The following is a 23,452-nucleotide window of genomic DNA, read 5'->3' as shown; positions in this document are numbered from 1 at the left end:
ATATCCATTGCAATAGTGAATTTGAACATCGTGTCACTGAAGAACATCAGAGATGGTTTCAACTTTCAATGGTTAAAAGGAAACGGTCTTTTCATGCATTCCTGGAATTGTTTTCAGCTAGTAGTGTCCCTCTCATTGAGGGAGTCTTGTTATTTCAGGCAGTTGACATAATTTCCTATTTAAAATTTTTACTGTATAAATATATCATTATTAAATTCTGATAAGAAAGGAGTTTCATTTACAGATTTCTTAAAGCTTTTCCTATGTCAATTATTGTTGGATGTTTTTGCTTATTGCTTATATGAACAGTAAGGAGCCAGCAAGCTCAGCTGTTCCAATATTTATAGAAATAACAGACTTAAACCAGATGTAGAAAGTGTTAAACCAGCGATTGACAGATCACCTTTGTTTACAGACTTGTACTGCATTCAAAGTTTAAACACTGTTCCCATCATATATTTACTATCAAATATGCAGTTTTTATCAACAGAGTTTTCTTTTCAATAGGTATAGCATTCCTCATTCCTTGAAAAAATTTAACCAATGTATGAATTGTAACTGTAATGCAGGTTCAGTGTCTATTCAGTGATTAAAAAAAGAAACCAAAATGATGAAATGCCTGTGCAATTTTGATCTCAAGCATGACTGTATATGTAATTTAAAAAATGGTATGTGCATTGCGATTATTCATTTTCTTGCACCACAGTGTATTTTGCACATAACAGGTTTCTGCAGACATGTCCATACTATTATAATACTTTTGGTTCATTTTCTTTTACTTATAATAATTATGTCCACTTAGCTGTCAGAAAGACTAAATGTGATTTTTTGTTGTATTTTAAGCAGTGAATTGATCTTGATCCCCTAATATTATTCAGTGAACACAGTGTATATTTCAGTAGATAAAATTTGATAAAAGCAAATTTGGGATAAAATGAATTTCTTATAAATCTTTCCTGATGAATAAATACAAATATATTTACTACGATCATGAGCACACTCCCCCCACCCCACGGGAGACTATAAGATTGAAGATTACCTTGAGTATTTACACTGAATACTTGCTTACGAGTCCAACTGCAAACTGCACAGACCTAGTCTGTCATCGCATAATGCATCATCAGATATGGGTCTATGCAGTTTGTTAGGAGTTATGAGTAGAACAAGCAAAATAGACCCAGATCTGCAGGCACATTATGCTACAGCAGATCAGGATCTTGGTTGTTTGCAGTTTGACTTGACTTCTAAGTGACTATAGCCAGTACTCCAGGCATTGAATTTCAAACTATTGTTAGTAGAGATTAGCCAATTTATAGTTAGGCTGGTGGATTAATCAGAGTAGGGTGAAGATAAGCCAGACAAGACATGGTTACATATCAGATCACATGACTGCCTTTATGGGAACAATGCCTTTCTTCTGAAAACAAATACTTTATATGCACAGTCTGATATGCTGAATCGGAACTTGTTAGAAACCACTAATTGATTAGAAAACGCCTGTCCGTTGACAAATCTGGTGACCATTGAAAGGCTGTATAGAGGAAATTTTTACTAGAAAAATGGGAATGGCACTTGAGGCCAGGTGACCGCTGTATAAAGGCAGGTTTGACTGGGTATATATTACTTGAAAAATGGGAATGGCACTTGAAGCCATTGACCACTGTATAAAGGCAGATTTGACTAGGTATATCTAAAAATAAAGTGAAAGTGACATAGATGAAACACACAAAACTGTTAAACATTTGTCAAGATCAGTGAAAAAGACCTTTCTACTTCAGTAGTATTTTCACAACAAGAAAATCAAGTCATTCATTGATATTATTTCTTACACTAAAATGTCTACTTGAATTTTTGTAGATGTCTCTTAAATACAAGAATTTTATGAATTTATATTTAATCCATGCTTCAATGAAAAAATCTACAATTTGTCTTGAATTCCGGTAACATGTCACTCATATATTTTGTCTTTCATTTTGCTTTTTAAATCCCTAAATAATGTATTTTTATGAGAGCAGCATATACCTATTCGATTTACAGTCTTTTGCAAGAGAAAGGATTAAAAAGGACATAGAATCATTCATAATAATGGCTACACTCTGTATATGTTTCTAATGTGTGATATTTACCACACATACTCGCTTGCAAGGCCGATTCATCTGTAAACAGCATACACACTGATCTGTCATTGCATAATGCTCTAGCGTATCAGGGTCTTTGTTATTTGTGCTACTGATTACTTCTAACAGTTGGACCCACACTCCTCGAGTAGGAGTATTTTGATATTTTAAGGTATTATGCTGTTAACTAATTTCGTGCTCAGTATGTGGTATTCAGATGATGATGATGATATCATTATCCATTGATTTTTAAGATGTGCTTGTAAAATCCCTATATTTTTTAAACCAAATATTTTTAAAATCCATACAATTTTGACAAACATTGAAGGGAGACCTGTAGTTTATTTCATTCAGGGTATTTGAATTAGACTGATAATAGCACATGTACATGCTAAATAAGGTAAAATTTATTTCCTCTATAGTTTACACTCTGGCACCATAAATGTCTATAACCTTTGCCATTATCTTTCATTTTTGTGCATAATCCAATATGGAAAAGAACAAAGAAAGATGAGTAAGTGTTTGTAATGTTCATGGATTATTATTATGGGCTCCACCTACACACTTGCCTATTTACAGTATCCATATTTCCCATGCAAGTCCATCCCTTCTTGTCATGTCCTACCAAGATTGCTATACACAGGAAAAAATACTTGCACGAGGCACACTGCATCACCTAGCCCTGGCATTACACAAACTGTTACAAAATACACACATCCATGGAGTGTCACTTGGTGGCACATTTTTCATATTTGATATTATTAATCATGATGTTGTACTTTATAGACAGAGAAATTTTTCTTGTTTGATGGAGAGTGGGCCCTGGGTCCACCATTCTGGGATAGAGGGGCTTCGAGTGGCCGAGTGGTATAAGGCACTTTGACTTGAGCGATGGCTGCCGCCTGCAGTCTGTCCTTTTTCTGCATTGGTACAAGTCTCCGGTTAGCACAATGTTGGTACCGGGAGAAAGCATTCCATTCACAGAGGCTCGTGTCGTTGCTTACAATTTACCCTTCATACATGTACTATATAATTACTACAAGGGAAAGCACTTCTCTCCTTTCTCGCATGACCTTTTTAAGAATAAACTCTGATATTTCAAGCTAAGCTTTGCAATGCATAATAAATTTGGTGCCCATGTTTAGCTCAGGCATTCGACTGTGTATCACTATCCAAAGTTTGACTTAATGTCATACCTTTAAGGAATGGCAGACCATTTTTTGTCATTTTTGCCTGAAATGTGAGTAAGAAACACATTTTGTGGGCTATTTCTGAAAACATCCTAATACATCGAGTTCCAAGTGATTTTCCATTAACCTAATTCCGATTAACGGAAGGGTAAAAGTTTGAGACCACTCTTTAATCCAAATGCCCATCTTATCCTACTTTAACAGGATTTTGGAATTTTTTTACAAAGCATCTAGGAATAGCTAAATATATAATTTATGTGCAATGTCGATGCACAAGTGATTAAATACCGTTATATGTACAAGGAATTTTCAAATTTAACTCATGAACCCCTGGAGGTTTTTGTCGTTTTTGCCTGAAATGCGAGTAGGAAACACATTTTATGGGTTATTTCTGAATACATCATAATACATCGACTTCCAACTGATTTTTCATTAACTGAAGTCCTAGTTGTGTTAGAAGCATAGTTTTTCATTGGCTGTTGGCTCATGCATAAACAGAAGGGTAAAAGTTGGATCTATTTTTATTTATTTTTTGCCCAACGTACCCATCATTTCTGTATCAAGACCACTCTTTATTCCAAATGCCCATCTTATCCTACTTTTTGCAGAGGTTCATCTGTTTGTGTGCAGTTCAGATTAGACCAAAAAGTCTAAAATCTGAACACAAAATCGGATTTTCCCTCTGTATTTTGTAGTGCAACTCGAACTTCTAGATTATTTGGTATCATTGTAGAGCTAATCTGTCTTCCTTTCAATAATACCATCCACTTTAGTGTATCATACATGACCTTGATGCTACAGAGCGCAGCAGTAAGCTACTACCTCCTGCCATGTAAACGTGGCACCATGTGGTAATGAGTTAATATGCAAGTAAAATGGAATACTGTCCTCTCATTGGTTAACACATTAACCCCTGGAGCTTTTTGCCATTTTTGCCTGAAAATTGAGTAGAAAAAAATTTTGAAAGCTTTTTCTGAATAGACTTGAAAACACCAAATCCCCGGTCATCTTTCAATAACATACTGCCTAGTTGTGTTAGAAACATCATTTTTCGTTGGCTATTTGACTCGCGCATGAGCAGAAGGGTAAAAGTTGGACTTTTCTTTTCTTTTTTTGCTAAACGGAGCCATTATTTTTGAATGGAGACCACTCTTTATTCCAAATGCCCATCTTATCCTACTTTTTGCAAAGGCTCATCTGTCTGTTTGCAGTTCATACCGGTTTGCCTTAGAACTGAGACCAAAAAGTCTAAAATCCAGACACAAAAAGGGATTCTGACCACAGGCGAATTTTGCATTTAAAAAAAAGTCGGGTCCAAAAATGAGATTTTTCTATCAGTATTTTGTAGTGCAACTAGATATTCCAGATTATTTGGTATCATTGTAGAGCTACATCTGTCTACCTTTCTATAATACCACCCACTTTAGTGTATCATGCATGACCATGACGTTACAGAGCTCGGAAGTAGGCTACTACCTCCTGCCCCATAAAGTCATAGCTAGGGGTTAATGTGTTAAAAGAAAATGAGATCCTACATTTATTTATAACTTACTTTCAGTTGGCCAGTGAGAAGGCAGCATTCCATTCAGCACATTATTCTTGCATATTAAGCAGGTGCCATCATAGCCATGTTGAGCAATAGCATGGGAAAATTGTCTGGCATTCCTTAAAGGTATGATAGTAAACCAGACTTCAGATACGCATACAAAGTTGAATATCTGAGCTAAACATCGGTACCAAATTTATTATGCTATGCGAAATGTAGCTTGAAATATCAGCATTCATTCTTAAATAGGTCGCGTGAGAAAGGAGAGGAGTGTCGTCCCGTGTAGTTATTGTATAGTACATGTATGACAGGTAAATTGCAAGCAATGATACAAGTCTCTGTGATTCCAGTAGCGTCCCATGGGTTTGTGGTTCTTCCCTGGGCTTTTTCCTGGTTTCTTACTCCAAATATATACTGGCTGTGATGTATAACCTATCATGTACTGATAAAAATGGTGTTTAAAACACAAAAAAAGGTGCTAAAACTACAAAACCCAAATCAATTAAGGCATATAATTATATCCATTGGGAAGATAGTGTCAGGCAGTATATTGTTAAAATTGTGCAATTTGGCACTGAGACAGGGGCCCATTTTTTGCCACCATATGACCTGAGAGAGAGAGAGAGAGAGAGAGAGAGCACACAAATCTATATGTGAGAGAACTGAGTTTATTTTTGTAGCAATTTTCAATGTAAGTATAAGGGAGATAACTCTCTCAGGTCTACCAGCTCAACTGTGAAACTGAGCCAAGGCTGTCATCAATTTCTGTTGCTGACTATTTGAACCAATTCATTTCAACTGAATACCCCCCTAGGCACTGCTTTCCTTTGATCTCAACTCTGACTTCAGTTTATCTCTGATATATTACACAGTCGTAATGTAACATTGCACAGCAAGCACAAATGTGTACTGTCTGAACACAGAATATCAAAGAATGAAGAGTGAGTGTATCCAAATATGCTGCATTGCACTTAAATTGCAGAGGGAAAATAAAAATTGCTGCTGTTGTTTGGTATAGGTGTGTATATGTGTTCACACAAACACACACACAAGTACACAAGCGTCTTGCAGAACTACTGTGTACGCATCAGTATTTGTTTTCATTATTTCATAATAAATGTGAAATCCAGACAAGTGTACATCCCATCGAAATCTAATGTTTTTATGCCTTCTTGTTTGATCTGTGGCAGTTTTCTTTCCTGTGGTAATGGATTTAGATTAGGTCTCCCAAATTACTTGGTTTCTAGTCCTTTGAAGTTGCAATTTTCAGACCAGAGATCAAAGCGTTTTAAGCTTTATTCATTTTGTTCATATTTCTTTGATGATACAATGTGGTATTTTGTACATACAAAATGTAAGGAAAGGAAAAAGTAAAAAGAACTCCAACAATTTACTGCATAACTTCGAACATTGTAACCTGTTGAATTTTTCTTTTGTTATCAGAATGTTTCACCTTTGTTCATTTTTTTCTTTTTCTTCTTACAGTAGCAATGGCTTTATTTTTGTTCTTATGATTATTGTTGAGATGTACACTTCTATTTAAATTCCTTTAAGAGAAAGCCTTGAACAATATTCATTAATATCTATGCACGCAAGAAAGAGCCTTGAACAATATTTATGTATATTTATCACACAGTATAGGGTATTCAGCTGAAAAAAGTAATTGAGGGAAATGCGACCCATTAAGACTGGTCAGTGATGAGCATTTATCACACTAGCAATCAATGAGACATTCATTTTGAAGTTAGATCTTGTATTTATTGATATATAATGTCCATGGTACTTGTCATTGCACTTCTGTTTGTTTTCTACAATTTTACACAGTTACTGGCATGATCAGAAATACGACAATGGATTTCATTATATGGAATCAGTCTTGTTTCGTTTTCTTGTGTGGAACCAGTCTGCTTAATCAGCAGCAGTATAACAGAATGTGAAAATTTTAACCAACTCCTAAATTATGAAAAATACAGATATTGATGGTTTAAGACTTAAGTAATCATTAAAGTAAATGAAGTTTGAATGGTTTTGCACTTGTGATTAATTAGATTCACAATCTTTTAATGTGATCAAAAATAAAACGCATTACTTGTTTTCCCCAAAAATGAGCAAATTATTATTGTATGCAGAAAATGTAAGGTTTTTGTTTCACATTTGTGAATTGTGTGGATTGATTAAAAAAATATCCAAAAATTGATCCCTATTCCTAGATGCAAAGTTCTCGCTGATTCGTTGATATTGCAACCTTTTATTTTGCCAATAAGAGAATATTTCTTGTGTGGCTTTATTTTTTGACTGACAGTGTACAGTGCCATTTAGTAATCATGTATACTCACTTATAAGTCAAGTCCAACAGCAAACTACACAGATCCAGATATGCATTTGCATAATGCATGGGTAGATCAGGGTCTGTACAGTTTGCTAAGAGTAATTATTAAAATAAACAACAGACCCAGATCTGCTGGCTCAGTAAACAATGGTTGATCAGGGTCTCTGTTGGTTAAGTTTGACTCTAAATGAGTATTGATTTTCTTAGGATATCATTAAATCTTATGAGAATTTACATGTTTACAATTTCATTTATTGTTGTGGCAATAATTTTTTGTTCGTTTGTGTAATTAAATTTGTGGCTGATGCCTTTTAGCATGGATCATCAAGTATTTAAAAGAATTTATGATTTGCAGCAAGCATTAAATTTAAAAAAAATGTTTACTGTAAAAAAAAAAAGAAGTTTAATATAGAACAGTGGTTCCCAACCTATTTTGTTGCTACCCAAAATTGGCTACCAAAAGAACCTTACAACCCATGGGTTTGGGATATGATTTCTTCTGATGACCCTTCTTGACCCTACTGAAGCCCACTGGGACCCTGATTTGAGTCACAACTTCAAGATCAAAACTGCTGCTGCAGAATATTGGACTTGTATACATTTTATCATGTGCAAAGGTTTGCCTCTGCACAAGGGAAGAGTCTGGGCCTGAGAATTTAGTCTTTCCTAATAACTTGGCAATTTGTTAAGTTTGCTTTTTTTTTTTAAAATTAGCTCATGTTGCACAGTTAAAAATTATGGAAAATCAGTTATTATTGTATTGATGTGATATCCTCTTTCACTTGGGTGTAGCTTAGTGCTATGGTCACAGGGAGAGAGGCTAAAAAATTTGGTTGTGACTTCAGTCTCTTATTAAAGACTGACAAAAAAAAATTCTTGGGCAAGTTAAAGTTTTGCAGCAAAAGTAAAATTAAAAAAAATTTGTTGTGCAGTTTTAATAATTGCAGTAACAACATGTAAGAGACAGTGAAAGTCAGTGAAAAGGAAACCAGACTCCTGGAAATCTTAGCTGTTTATGACTGGCTCAAAATTGACCTATTGCTACAAGGCACTCACATTTATCCAATGACCAGTTAGTGAGCATAAGGAGACACCCTTCCAAACATTGTTTACATCCCATTTTCATCCAACACAACTGATTGTCATGATAATGAATTTGGTTATTGTAAATACTTGAAAAAATTGCAGTGGTTTGTCACTTTTTTGATTGATACTGGTGAAAAGGTATCATGGGTGCATTTTAAGTTTGACATCTAGATCATCTAAATCGAAGAGTTAGGTTTATTGCTTTCACAAAATATAGACAAAACGTTGATGGTCAAGGCCTCCAATGGTCAGCATGGATAGCTAAATATGGACACACTTGATGACAATTTCTCACGTTTTTTGCACTAAAAGTATCGTATATTCGCTATTTAAGTCGAGGCAAACTGCACAGGCCCAGATCTGCTGTAGCATAATACTCCAGTGGATCTGGGTCAATGCAGTTTTTTAGGACTAATCAGTAGAGCAGACAACATATATATATATATATATATATATATATATATATATATATATATATATATATATTCTAGTCGGCAGGTGCTTACGCTATGGCAGATCAGGATCTTTGTTTCCAGTTTGAATGTGTAGACTATGAATGAACTCCATAACCTTAGGTTTTGTTGTACATGTTTGCTTAAAGAAAGCACAGTATCTAAGACTACATAACATTAAAGTTTGAAAATTAGTTGTTTTGTCCTAAAAAAGAATGTATCATCTCAAATTTTCAGACACTTGAATGGCTCTTTAATTTCAGTCATTGAGCTCAAGAAAAGGTTTGCAGTGAAAATAGTAATGAAATGCAAAAACAAAAGTTTCAGATTTTTGTTTTCTTATATATTAAGTATGTATTTACATCTTTACACTAACAATTCCATGTTACATACAGAGAACATGACAAATGTTGTACAACAGCAATTATTTACACATTTCCTATTTTTTTAAAATAATTCATCTCTAAGGCAGCGTAAAGAAAAGTCCATTAAAAATTAATAAAAAAGATTTGATTGTATACAAAATACATAAACATCCTTTGAAGTGAATTTCCTTTTACACAAGTGTTCCCAAATCACTTTAAAATTGATTTTCATGATTTACTGAAATAAAATATGAAGATTATTACTATACAAACTTGAAATACAAATGTATGTAATTGTCTACTGCAGTATAATTTATACAGATGTACGTAATTGTCTACTGCAGTATAATTTATGCGCTTAGTAGTTTTATGTTTTTAAGTAAATCTTTCTTACAAACCTCTCACTGAAATTCAAATATAATTCTTCACCAAATACTGAATGTAGTACGTATGTCGGAGGGTTAACATGTAATGCCATGTGATTTGGTAGGCAGAGCGATCTGTTTCGTGTAAAGTTAGTTGGCTGTGATTCAATAATTTTGTTGTACTAAAAGAAATTTGCTTATCAACATACCCTCGTCTTCGAGTATTTCATATGGGAAGTCTGAATTTATAAGTACCTGTTTAGCAATTATTTTTATGGGCAGCTAGTTGCTAGGTATTTTATCATTGTCATGATCTTTATTTAAGGATAGATATTCAGGTATCAAAAGGCAAGAAAATGCAAACCAACTTGTAAACGTTTGAGTGACTTGGTAATTGCTTGGACCATTAGGTCTGGAAAAATGTTATTTTTTGAAAAAGTTATATATATATATATATATATATATATATATATTACAAGTGATCATCCTTCGACAAAGCTTACCCATTTTTGTTATTCTTATGTAATTAATTGCTAAGTACATACTTCTAATCACACACAAAAACAGGAGTTTTTAACTGCAAAAGGAACTATTCAAACAGTATTGGTAATTCTGATTGTATTGTGTAGCTGAGTGTAAAATGATTACAGGTGTCACATGAGTATGGCTGGCAAGCCAGTGATGTCAAAATAATAGTGAATTCACAGTTAATTTTTTGAAGAACTTGACAAATTAGGATTTCAATACATTTGTGTCTAATTATGCAGTACTTTATATATTTTTGCATTATTGAGATCCAACTATACATTGCATAATTTGTCTTTGTACTTTGTGAAGATTAATCAGCACAACATCCTCTTTGATCTGCTGTGCCTTGTGCAGCATCAAATCACTCTGTTCCATACAGTTGGATCTGACCTTTAGGCAAGTATATATGGTAGAAGCGCAGCACCACTACCCACAAACTAGCTGACAGGAACAGAAGTCCATGATAATAAATAGTGTTTCATAATAAAAAACCACACATGTTGTTACGTATTTGTGACCTGAATATTTATTTATAGTTATGATTCCAGAAAGAGGGGGAAAAGAATACTCTTGAATAATTTTCACACCTACACAAACAAAAACCTAATAATTATTGTGATTTTTACCTTGTTTGTCTCTAGACCAAATATTTGTAGCATCTTCATTTATTATTTTCATTAAAATATTTGAGAAAATAAAATGTTTCTTTAAAGCTTATCTTAATCAGACTTGCACATTCATTAACACTAATTGTGGAAAGTTGTTCAGTTTTCTTTGGCTATAAAAGCACTGATATGTACCATATATATATATTTTGTATACAAGTTAAGTCCTATAAAAGCACTGAAATGTACCATATATATATTTTGTATACAAGTCCTATAAAAGCACTGATATGTACCATGTATATTTTGTATACAAGTTAAGTCAATCTGCAAACTAAATCTGCTGTTGCATAATGTGTCTTTGCAGTTTGTTAGGGGGCACTCACCAGTTATTATGTACTTTTGAGAGAGTGACGTATTTAAGGTGAAGTTGTTTGCATTTAAAACATGCACAATGGAGAGAATGTTGGTATACGTGTATGCTACATTAATGTCATGTGGATGATATTTCTTTGGATATTGTACTTTTGGAAATTGTGCATGATTTAAGCATACTGCTAACTAAAATGACTGCTCCCTTGTGCTAAAAATTCAGCCTGAATTAGCCTAAAGTACACTATACATAGCGGTTATTAAAATACGGAAATTGAATTTTGCCAGCTTCTGAAAGTGCAATGAATGAATTACCAAATATATAAAATGTAAAGCAAGTTATAGGCTCTTTTTTATACAATTTACCTCAGAAGTTCAGGAAGTGTAAATGACCAAGTGGAGCTAGCACTTTTTTGAAAGGTGTACTTCTGGAATAAAGCCAAGCTGTATACTCTATAACCCATATTACACCCATCAATCATACACCAAAAATAAAGGGAATTAAAGGTTCTTTGAATTATACCCAAGATATACAAGGTCTTTTTTAAATAGTGTAACCAGTGAGGAAAGCCGGGGAAATTCTTTTTCTTTAAAGTTCTAACCCTATGCAAAATACGAAACGGTAGAGTGCCACCTTATGAATAATCATTGGAACAAATAATATTGCCCTGATCTGTTGGCACATTAATCCCTTTTAGACACAGTGATCCCATTCAAGAGTGTTCTCAAAACTCTCTTATTTCGACTGCAAGAACAAACTTAAAGACCTAATGTTTCCTACCTTAAATATTCTCAGCATGTTTTCTTTGATGTTTTCTAATTTCACGGTGTTTGTTTTTGTAATCATATCATTATATTTTTTATCTTATAGGTGTTGTCTAATGTTGTAAAGCACTTAGAGCTTCTAAAGATTATGCGCTATACAAAGTCCTCATTATTATTATTATTATTATTAATGCAATGGCAGAACAGGGTGTTTGTTGTGTGCAATTGGATCTGTCTTATATGCAGGTATATAGGGCATGCAAGGTAGGTAAAAATTTAGGACAGGCTGGAAAAATGTCTTACTTGAAAGACTCCTCATCTGCCGCTTTCAGATTTTTTCTTGGGCCAGTATTAGTTTGATAACTGGGCTGCATTTAATTACTTAGACTACTCTGGTGGCCTAGTGGTTAGAGTGTCCGACTTGGAAGCAGGAGGTCATGGGTTCAAACCCCAGCCGAGTCATACCAAAGACTTACAAAAATGGTACAGTACTAACAGCTGTCTTGCTAGGTGCTCAGCATTAAGAGGTTAGTGTTTTGACTGGTCAGCCTGGTGTCAGGAGAATGTGAATGGGTGGGACATCATGCTACACGTCTGCAGCTTGATGCCTCAGTGCTAGATATCACTATAAACTGCCACACTGCAGACATCATCGCAATATGACTGAATTTTTTTTAAAGCTACGTTAAAAATCCAAATCACACACACTCAATTCCGTATCAAAGAGTCAGGTGTTCATTTCATTAATGAGTATTCCAAATTCAAGACTGTTAAAGGACTGAAATTCCATCAAGAAAACAACTAGGATAAGCTCTCAAATGATTCTTTTTTCTAAAACATAACTGATTTTCAACCAATACTGGCCAGCCAAACCCATATATACTTTATGTTATTTTCACCATTTCCAGGCTGGTTCCCATATTTCCATACAGTTTGTACAGTGTGTCCTATAAAGAGCATCATCCAGAATCCTTGCCAGAGCAAGTATTTAGGAAAACAAGTTGTTGGATATGTAATACAAGTAATCCAGGTTACTTACTCCATGTTTACAGTGGGGTTGCCAACAGTAGCAAGTACAAGAGAGATAGGAATCTAAAGAAATCTCCAATCTAGGTGCGATCTCATTAAACCTTAATAAAACTATAGCTTCCCTTGACCCAAATAAGAGAACAAGATTTCCAGACACTTTCCTTTAGTTCCACTGATAGTGCTTTCCTTGTCTGCTCTTTTATAGTGTCTGTGGTTTTGCAGAGATAGGCTGACATCAGTGGACCTGAAGAAAGCTTGTGTCAGTCATTGATTTTGCCTTTGTGAGTTTTGTTGTCTGTCTTCACTTTTGATTTTGTGCTGAAACTGCTTTGGTGGCTTGGAATGTAGAGAGTTCAGTTGGACATTCAATTACAAGATTAGACTTTTGCTCTCAAAATAATAACTATTGGTCTTGGTGAGGTAGAAGATGGTGGTTGTTGAAACAACATTCAGCTTCCAAACATCATGCTTTTACTAATATAGCATAAGGTTTCTTTTTATATAATGGTTCACTCAACAGATCTCTAGCAAAGCGGAATATTGGCACATTTAATGATATAGGAAAATGTAAAGAAATTTTTTAATGCATTTAAATTATGGAGAACATTTGAAATCTAGGCATTTCCAACATTTTCAGCATTCTGCTCCTCCTGTTGTATGATTGGACATTCAGATAATATAAACTCCCGAAATTTAGTATAAAAAATATTTTTTGTTCAAAGTACATGAAGTTGTGTATAATAAATTTATTATCTTTTTCGGGACTAGGTCACGTAGGAATTAAAATATAATACAATCATGGTGTAGTTCCTGAAATTTTAAATACGTGTACATGTATTTTTCTTATACCGGAAAAAATATTTTTTCCCTTAAGTACGAGAAATAATGTGTTAAACGTTTATTATCATTTTGGGGAAGAGATCATGTATGAATTTGAATATAATACGATCGTAGCATAGCTTCTGAAATTTATAATTTCACCAGGTTCTTGAAATGTTATGCCAAAATAAACATCGGAAATGTTACTTATTACTGATCCATAAATAAAGCCAGTATGTCATCTTTGTGATTGTGTTCAAGTAATTCTATATACAATCGTTGCTCAGACAATAGCCAGCGTGTGTTTCTTCTTTAACTGCATACACAACCAAGCAGCAAACAATGCGGTGGTTGATGAAAGATTCTCACAGTTTAATAAACATCAAAAAACGAAAGCCGCCAACATATTTGCTGGGCTTGGTGGTGTTAGTAGACGCAATCAGTTGACAGTAAATAATGTCTGCTTTATTAGCTGGAAAATTGAAAGGGTATGAAATTGTATATGCGTTCAGCTTAAACGTTTTTATAAAAGTGACTGGTGACCATTGCAGGCTTATTGCGCTTAGTTCTCGGGTTTTACATGTGTAATAGTGTCTGCTTATGAACTCGTTATTAATTTTATATTTTTTATAAAATATTTTACCATTAGGGAAAAGCAAGTTTTCAAATGCAAGTCGCTCTCTGCACTTTGCGCAATGATTAGTATAGTAGTTTTCACACGTTTCTTTCGATATTCCCAAAATCTGAAGTAAAAGTTGTATGCACCCTGAAAGCATGTGTTGATTGTTAATTATTCTTGCTGTAGTAATTCAAACGAATAGGCATACAGGCATTAATTATTGGAAATTTACAATGGATAAATGTACATGGAAATGCATGAGAAAATTTTAGCAGTATGAAATTTGTATAGACATCGTTCATAAACACTATAACAAAATGACTGTACATGTGCTTCGTCTTTCTTAACCTAATTTAGACACAATTATCTGTGACAGAATTATTGAATAGTTTAAATATGTATGCAATTTTCTGCAATGGAATTACATGTATTATGGATGAATTGCAAGCCCCAATGGTACGATATCAGATGGCAGGTAAAAGGTGTTAATACACTTCATGCTATATATTAGATGTTGAATTCAGACACAATGATCTGGGACAAAATTATTGAATTTTGTAAATTTTTGTGCAATTTTTCAACGGAATTACATGCATTATGGATGAACTGCATGTAATGATGGCACGATAGTAAACGGTGTTGATACCCTATTCATCATATACATTAGATATGAATAAAGTTCTATGTGCCAATGAGTTGTTCTCAGAAAAAAGTAAAATACCGTGAAACCCAGCATTATCGCGATCCCGCTATTAATGAGATCCCAATTTTTTGGACCCCAATTATCGTGTTATAGCGGGGTTCCACTGTATAATATTTGATCACTGCAAGAATGCACCCATAAAGCAACATAATGAATTACACCCTGATTGCTAATCTTGGTCACTAAGTCGTTTGATGGATTGAAAAAGGTATGATTAACATCTGGATGATTAAGACTTGGTCTTAAACAAATTTTATGGTTTGTTGTGATTTACAAAATACTGCAATACTGCATTAAATAATTTAGAAAAAAGAATTAGTTCAAACCAGGTATTAAAATAACCTATTCATTGAAACTGTATCTAGAGCTCTATCTTCAGGTCTTTGGAGATTTTCTTTTGCCATAAGACATGGATTAGACACAAATTCTTTTAAATACATTTAAAAGCACTCTATGGCTTTGCTTTTTAATTCATTTATTTTCATATAAACATTATGGTTCTCGGTACAGCTAATGACTTAACATATCAAGAAGATGTACTCGTTCATTGCTGTCTCAGATTATCCTTTCTACTCAGAGGTCAGAATTTTTATAGTACAGTCAAACCCGGTTATCTCGATTACGTCGGGGGTGTAAAAAAATCGTCGACATAACCGGGTCCCGAGATATCCGGGTTCATAAAAACCGGTAATTTTAAAAATGTCCTTGAGCATTACTCCTGTCTCTTGCTGGTGTTTACTGGAATCCCCTCCCACTGCATGTTACAATAAAATAAACAAAACGCTTAATTGATAATAAAATGAAATGAACTAACCTGGTGTTGTTATCATTTATTCCTTTTTTATCATCATAAGTAATTTATTAAAGAAAAAATATATCTATGAACTCCTTATATCACATGTAGCGTATGCATCCATTACTGTAGTGTGCATCACTTATGTCAGATAACACACGACGCATTTTTATAATTGATGTAAATATTGAAAAACAAATCCTGTTTGGTTGTACTCAGAGGTTTGAATATGTTATCAGATTGAAAAATGGATCAAAGAAAATCACAAACGAGAGAGTGAGAGAGAAACATCCACCGATTGCTTTCAGGCACCCGCCATTCACGCATAACATGGTGTTAGGTGCAAAATAACCAAGATTGTATTATATCCAGGTTAATATATGACAGTATCTCGCAGATAAAGATCAATAAATGTTTTTGAAAATACATGTACATGTACATGTACATTGACTGTGAGTGCAAATGACACTCCTTTCGCTAGCATGGGTTACAAAGAGTATTTATTAAAGCAAGTTAATGTTGAGTAGACTACTTACCCCGCAGGCATCAATGCGAGTTTGTATCAATTATGATTCCAGATGGCAAATAAATAGATGCGCGGGTGGTGAATAAACACATCCGGTAGCGAGCAGTAAACTAATTCTTTGAACTTACCGGCAGGATATCAAATACAAAGGTTATTTTATTGCAAAGCAAACCGACCCTGGAAACTGACTTTTGATTCTTTCAAGTGTGCCGATTCTTATTTTCTTTTCTGTTTTTCTTTTTGCCGACTTGGGTTCCCCTTTACTGGTATTCACAGGAATTTTGAAAATAAATTAAAACAATGGAAGCCAATTTTTCTGCCAGACCTAAATAAGATATATTACAAATAAGAAAACAAAACAAAATTAAGAAGACCTCAAGCATGAGAACTAAATTATGGGGCCTCGACTGCCATTGTATAGAAGCCAAGTGCCTGAGATTATCCATTCGCATGCATATATACGAGCATATATATAGGGTGATATTCTGCCTAGAAATATATCTGTTCTGTTTATTTTCTGTTGACAAGTACATGTACAGTATATGCTGTTTCATGAGAGGGAAAAAAATGTTCCAAAAGAGAAAGCTTTCAAACCAAAACATTGAACTGAAGTATGAAATTTTGCTACAACTTGAAAAAGGCGAAAAGTGTGCTGATTTGGCAAACAAGTATAACATTCCATCAAACACTATTTCAGGCTGGAAGAAAAATGCTGATAAAATCAAAACTACTTATGAACTTGGACAATTTGGTCCCGATAGAAAGAAAATGCGTTCCGCAAAGTTCGATGATGTCGACGAGGCAACACTAAAATGGTTTAAAAACGTCCGTGCCGAAAATATCCCAGTAGATGGCCCTCGTATCCAGCAACAGGCTGAGAAATTTGCAAAAGACTTGGGACACGAAACATGGAAAGCATCACATGGCTGGTTAGATCGTTTCAAACAGCGCAATAATATATGTTTTAAAACCGTGTGTGGAGAGAGTGCATCTGTTTCAGATGTGGCTGTTAAGGAATGGCATAAAGAAGTTTTGCCAAAAATCTTAGACAAGTTCAAGCCATGCGATATATACAATGCTGATGAAACGGGGCTATTTTGGCAATGTCTGCCTAACAAGACGATGGATTTCAAAGGAAACAAATGCCATGGAGGAAAAAAATCCAAAGAGAGAGTAACTTTGCTTTTGGCCGGAAATATGGATGGAAGTGACAAGATCAAGCCATTAATAATAGGAAAATCAGAAAATCCAAGATGCTTCAAAAACCTGAATAGGTCTTCTCTCCCCGTTGACTATAAAAGCCAGTCAAATAGCTGGATGACAGGTGATATCTTTACCAGCTGGTTACGCAAGTTAGATCGCCACTTACAGTTTGAAAAACGAAAGATCGCATTGAGAATAGACAACTGCCGTGCTCACCCACGTGTAGAAGGGTTACAAGCAATCACAGTATATTTTCTTCCTCCCAATGCTACCAGTAAGCTTCAGCCACTCGACCAAGGAATAATTCAGGCTTTTAAAATCCATTATCGGAAAGCTTTAGTTTGCAATTATTTGCTTGCAGTTGAGGAAAAGCGATCCTATAAACCAACTCTGCTAGATGCCATCATGTATGCCCGTGCAGCTTGGAACAGTGTATCGCCGAAAACCATTCAAAACTGCTGGTTCCATTGCATTTTCCGGAAATTTCTGATGAAGAATTTCACCAGCAGTGTTTAATTGCACAAGAAATTAAAGAGCCTCAATCAGAAATAGGTCTTGAAGCGATGGCTGATGAGATTGCGGACTCCATAGGCATTGCTCGGGATGAATTTTCTAATTATGTTCACGTGGATGATGATGCCAATGCCTATGGTGAACTTACTGATGAGGAAACAATCCAATCGGTGACAACGAAGCAGATACAATCATGCAAGCAAGATGATGATGATGATGATGATGATCAGCCTATCACTATCCCAAGCTACAGTGAAATGGCTGAATGCATTAAAAAAATGAAATTGTTTGTGGCAAGTGTCGACGGTGCCGAGCATATGTATGAAAACGTAAGTGCTTTTGAATCGTTCGTTACAAATCAGCACCGGAGTAAACAAAAGCAGACTGATATTACTTCATATTTTCTACAAAAATAATGTAGTGCATCTCCTTGATTGTTGTTTCTTGTATACATGTACTTCGGAACATAATTCATATCTGAAATGTACCTTAAGAAATAAAAGGGAAATGATAAAATACACATGTAGCTGACATCTAAGATTCTGCGTTTTCGTAAAATAAAGTTACATTGTAATTTGTACACACTCTTGTCTTTGTGAATCCTTGAATATTTTATGTAGTGAACATGATATATTCTTAATAAACTAATCGATTAAGCTACTCTTACGAACCAAAAGTAGAAAGAATATGAAATAAACATGTGACTACTGCTGTAACGGACCAAAATTGTGCCTGAAAATCGATCGCTTTTGCTGACTATTTCTTGTACAATTTCTGTGAGATTGACGTTAAAAAGTTGCATTTCGTCGAATTAAGCGGGTCCACATGTTACTTCGGACCGAAACTTATGCCTGACATAACCGGGTTATTGACTTAACAGAGGTCGAGATAAGCGGGTAAAAAATAGCATAACAAAGAAGAATTTTTTCGGGACCGGACCAAAACGCTCGACATAAGCGGGTTGTCGAGATAACCGAGGTCGAGATAAGTGGGTTTGACTGTAATTAGTCCTGTATTTGGAGAAATTTTTATTTACATTACCAGTACCAGCTTTCTTGAATTGGAAAAGAAGTAGAGAAATTTGGTTTGCTTAGGACATGACTGCAGTTTGATAAATTTGTTATCATCTATCCATATTCCATAGATTAGTAAAATGCGATTTAGCATTCTGCAGTAGTTGGTATGTACGTTATTCATTCTAGTCATTACCATAAACGTGTGGGGGCCCAGAGTGGCCGGGTGGTCTAAAGCGCTCTCCATTACTGATCACTGCCATATCACTTTGGGCTTGAGTTTCGGATTCGGCCAATGTGGGTATGTGAGAAAGCTTGCCAGTAGCTTCTTGTGGGTCGGTGGTTCTTTCCGGCGTTTTCCCAGGTTCTTCCTCCACCATTAATACGGGCTGCCAGGTATAGTCTATCGTTTGCTGAAAAATGGCGTTAAACACTCAACAACAACAACAACCATAAACGTGTACATATATACATTATATACTTGCTTATAGCTCAGCCAGATTGCAAACAGCAAAGATCTAGATCTGCCATATCGTAATGTGCATGCGTATTAGGATCTGTATTGTTTGTTTGGCTGACAACTCCTAACAAACTGCACAGAACCAGAAATGCTGATGCATGATGCAAAGACAGATCAGGGTCTGTGCAGTTTGCATTGGACTTGTATTGTAATTGAGTATATATGGTATGCATTATACACTAGAATTTATCCTGAAAGACCATCCCATGTGCCCAGAAATCATGTTCTCGCAAAATAATGGATTTCTTCTGATGGATCATAAAACTATAGAAAAATTATTGTGTTGAGAATCTGATCTCTTTAGACAGCTGGTTTCTTGCAGCAGTGGTCTTTCAAAACAGGTTTTACTTGTTACTGTAGTAAAAGATGCAAAAATTTAAACATTTTTTCGCTCAAGTTCTGCATTAGAGAAAGGCAGTTGTTTATTTCAGGCTTAATGTTATGGTAATACTGTGTTTTCTTTTTACATGCATGTGAGGGCCACACGTGCTTTAAGTAGTGCACACCCCACATTTGGCCAAAACATTCATAAAACTAGCTGCTTCATGTGCACATGTTTCAATCTAGCATGCAAAGTGGGAAGGAAGCAGCAGCCAAAATCTGCCAGAGTGGAGAGTTTCCAGCATAGACATGGGGAGGTAACTCTTCTGGTATGTACATACATATGATGGGGACATTGTTTATAACATTGTCAGTGTTTAGTTATGATGAGCTCCATGAATACACACGCTATAACTGTGAAGTACACACATTTAGTATCATGTCAGATACCATGTTTAATTTCTGTTGAAAACATCATTTGTGTAAAAAATTATGCATATAATCCAGTTCTTCAACTCGTTAATTGTTTGATTAGTTATAACACTAATAATAAGCTTGATTTTATGTTTGGTAGACTTTTGGGTCTTTTCCATTTTGGATCGAGGTAAGCTTTATTTCATTTGTATGCTTGCTTCTTTCCTGTTATTTATAGCATCAGTTTTTCACCATTCTTTTGTCAGGTTATTGTTCTTACTTGGGGAAATGGGCAGCATTGTTATACTTTTGTTTTGGGAGTCTGTTGGCATAATCCAGAAATGATATCATCGCAATTCCATTGGACTGTTAGTGTCAAATGTTGATATCTGAACTCCTGGGAGGCACAGGTTTTGTTCAGATGAATAATTATCCAGATCAATGATTATTTTATAAATGTAACAAAAATATAGGTCCATTCAGTTGGTCCAAAGGAATTAAAAATGCAAGTGTATTGATGATTAATTGAAATTTTGCTGTACAAGTAATTTTAAGATTCTGTTCGGCTATTTAATGACCCATTAGTTGTACATTATGCATATCGTATGTTCTCGCTTGCATGTCAATTCAAACTGCAAACAACAAAGATCATAATCCACCATAGCATGATGCACATGCAGATTAGGGTCTGTGTTGTTTGTTCTACTGATTACTTATGTCAAACTGCAAAGACCCAGATCTGCTGGAACAATTGGACTCGATATATAAGCAAGTACATACATCAGAAGATTTCAAACTGTAGTAGAAACTACTCCAATATTTGATGGTTAAGTACGGCAGGGTCTTGGTAATCCAGTTCATTGGGACTTTAATTAGTCTGGATTATAGGAGTTTAAAATACAAAATTTGTACAAGTAACTTTATTATTAATGGAGAAACCTTGGTAGTTCAGTAGTTGATGTATCAGATTCATGACTAGAGGGTTGTGGGTTTGAATCCTTTTATTGGATCATCCTGAGTTGGCTACTGTTGTGTGTCCCAGAGCAAGGCAGTTTACTCCAATTTCCCCAGCACTAAATAACCTTTATGTGTTACTGTGCTTTAAAACATCAAACCAATTCAGTCATATTAATCATGAGGAATATAATATTGGATAACTAATTTCAAATAATCGGAGTTTAAATGATGAAGTTTGCTGTCCAAATCAAATACAAAACTAGTGGAAAATCAATGCGGCACAGAGATCACGAAATTATTTACATTTAGCACGAGATTTTCAGCCAATCAGACGGAACTTTACTTTAATCACATAATATTTTATTGGCTGGGAAGGAATCTGCAGCCCCGACTTTGTGTTTGGTTTGTGACTGTAAAGCAACATTAATGGTTTCTTTGGGATTTTTTTTCTTCAGGGAATAGTTTCATGGATTGTACTCAGAAATGTTTCCCATCTTGTTGCATACTAACATCTTTTGTTTTCTTGTTTCCTAGTTGATAACTTGCATGACGACCTAACCCATACATAGTTTGTGTCATTCAAAATGGGGTCCCTCAGAACACTATCTCTTGCCAGTAAATTGTCCTTAACAAAATGTACAAAGATTGTATATGAACATAATTCTCCCTCAGCAAGTGAAAAATTATATCACTTTTTTAATTCTGCACCAAAAAAGCCAGACTAAAACAGTTGGATACAAAAGTTCACGGTGTATATTTCAAGGTACATTTTTTTTTAAACTTAAATTTTTGACTCAACTTTAATGGAGAAAATTGCAAGACCTAGCTAGCATGATGGCATTCATTGGCATCAGCTTTGTGGTCATTGGTGTTAATATTGTGTTGCAATCTCGTAACTGCAGCACTACTACCAAAGTAGGAATGTGTGAAACTTGCACTTTAGGAATGTGTGAAACTTGCACTTCATGTTTAAGGAGTAGGCATTGTTTGTTTTTGTTTTTCCCATCAAAGTGAATCCAATCCCAGTGGCAGGAAGGGATGGCTAAGGTCAGAGATCACATAATTTCTTCATAGTTTGAAGGAGTTCAATGTACATTTGCTATGATCCATGCCTAGGTTGGAATATGTCTTTGAAATATTGCACAAGTTGTTAACTATTGTCAACTAGCATTGCCTCGAGTCATGCTGCAGTTTGCCCTTAACCCCTCCTGCACCCACACACACCCCCAATTACAACTTGGAAACCGTCTAGATCCTTATGCTGTAACTAATATATTCACTATAAAGGCATGAACATTCCAAGTCATTTAAGCATCTTACAGTACCCACATGGCCTCTCCATGCCCCTTGGGGAGGTGCTCCTGGGTCATAACTTAAAAACTGTCAATTTCCCCTGCCTTTAAAGGATATATGCACTTGGCTTTACATGTATATGAAAAATGAATTTGTACACTTAATTGGCTTTACAAAAAGAATCAGTTTGTGATGTCCATATATTTTGTTCAGTAAAAACATGGAAAACATTGAAATCATTTCCCTGTAACCATATATGTGCTCTCTTTGAACCCATGGGTTGCTCACTACCCCCAAGGGACTTGCCCCTGGGTCATAACTTAGAAACTGTAATAGCCCCACCTGAAAGTTTATATACAATTATTTGGCATGAAAAGTGAATTCACTTACAATAACAAACAGAAAGGTGTTGCACTGAGGCCAGAAATGTGAGATGTGTTGTTCTGCAGGGCCCTTGCTTTTTCTTATTTTGATAGAAACAGTTTTGATGCTGATAATACTAGTTCTGGCCTTTTTTTAAAAAAAATCTCCACTAGTCATAGACCAGAAAAGCTTATGGGATGTCCTGTTTTTGTCAGCCATCTGATGTCCATGTGTCTTTTAGTACAAATTTATTATGCTGCTGCTCCTAAACTACTTGTAGGATCTCCTAACCTACTAGGAGGCTCACTGTGAAACTTGATTGACATGTTCATCCCAAAACCAACTTGGTTCTGATGAAAATTACACTGTTGAAACATTTTTAAAATCTTGTTATCACTACTTCTGAGTAGATGGTCACATCATCATGGGGCTTACTGTGGAAGACTTCTAATGATGTCTACTTGGCCCAAAATGAAGATGGTGCTGATCTGACTTCCAGTGTGGCCAACATTGTGGCCATCTTGAAAATCTTGTTATACCAATGGCTTCTGACTGGAGGGTCACATCAACAGTTTTTGCTACAAAACGTCTTGTGGTTTCTACTTGGTTCTAAATGAAAATGCTGCTGCTTGCATGCCCAGTATGG

At 35.1% G+C, this 23,452-nt stretch overlaps 1 protein-coding gene across 5 annotated transcripts in view; it reads left to right on the top strand.

Annotated features, from left to right (window-relative positions):
• The window catches only part of LOC149802616 (protein pangolin, isoforms A/H/I/S-like), a 170,980-nt gene that overhangs the window by 76,060 nt on the left and 71,468 nt on the right, over positions 1–23,452 (top strand). For 4 of the 5 annotated variants that reach the window (XM_089951930.1, XM_089951927.1, XM_089951926.1 and 1 more), the window contains exon 4: positions 20,354–20,383. The exons of the other annotated variant lie outside the window; for it this stretch is intronic. In XM_089951930.1, the coding sequence (XP_089808056.1) occupies positions 20,354–20,383 (30 nt within the window). The remainder of the gene's footprint in view (positions 1–20,353; positions 20,384–23,452) is intronic. 5 annotated transcript variants of the gene reach the window in all.

The sequence above is a fragment of the Sinohyriopsis cumingii genome, chromosome 3 (assembly GCF_028554795.1).
Source record: "Sinohyriopsis cumingii isolate HCF-2022 chromosome 3, ASM2855479v2, whole genome shotgun sequence".
Taxonomy (NCBI): Eukaryota; Metazoa; Mollusca; class Bivalvia; order Unionida; family Unionidae; genus Sinohyriopsis; species Sinohyriopsis cumingii.
Note: the sequence above shows the minus strand (reverse complement) of the source record. Positions and strands in the feature narration are given on the sequence as shown.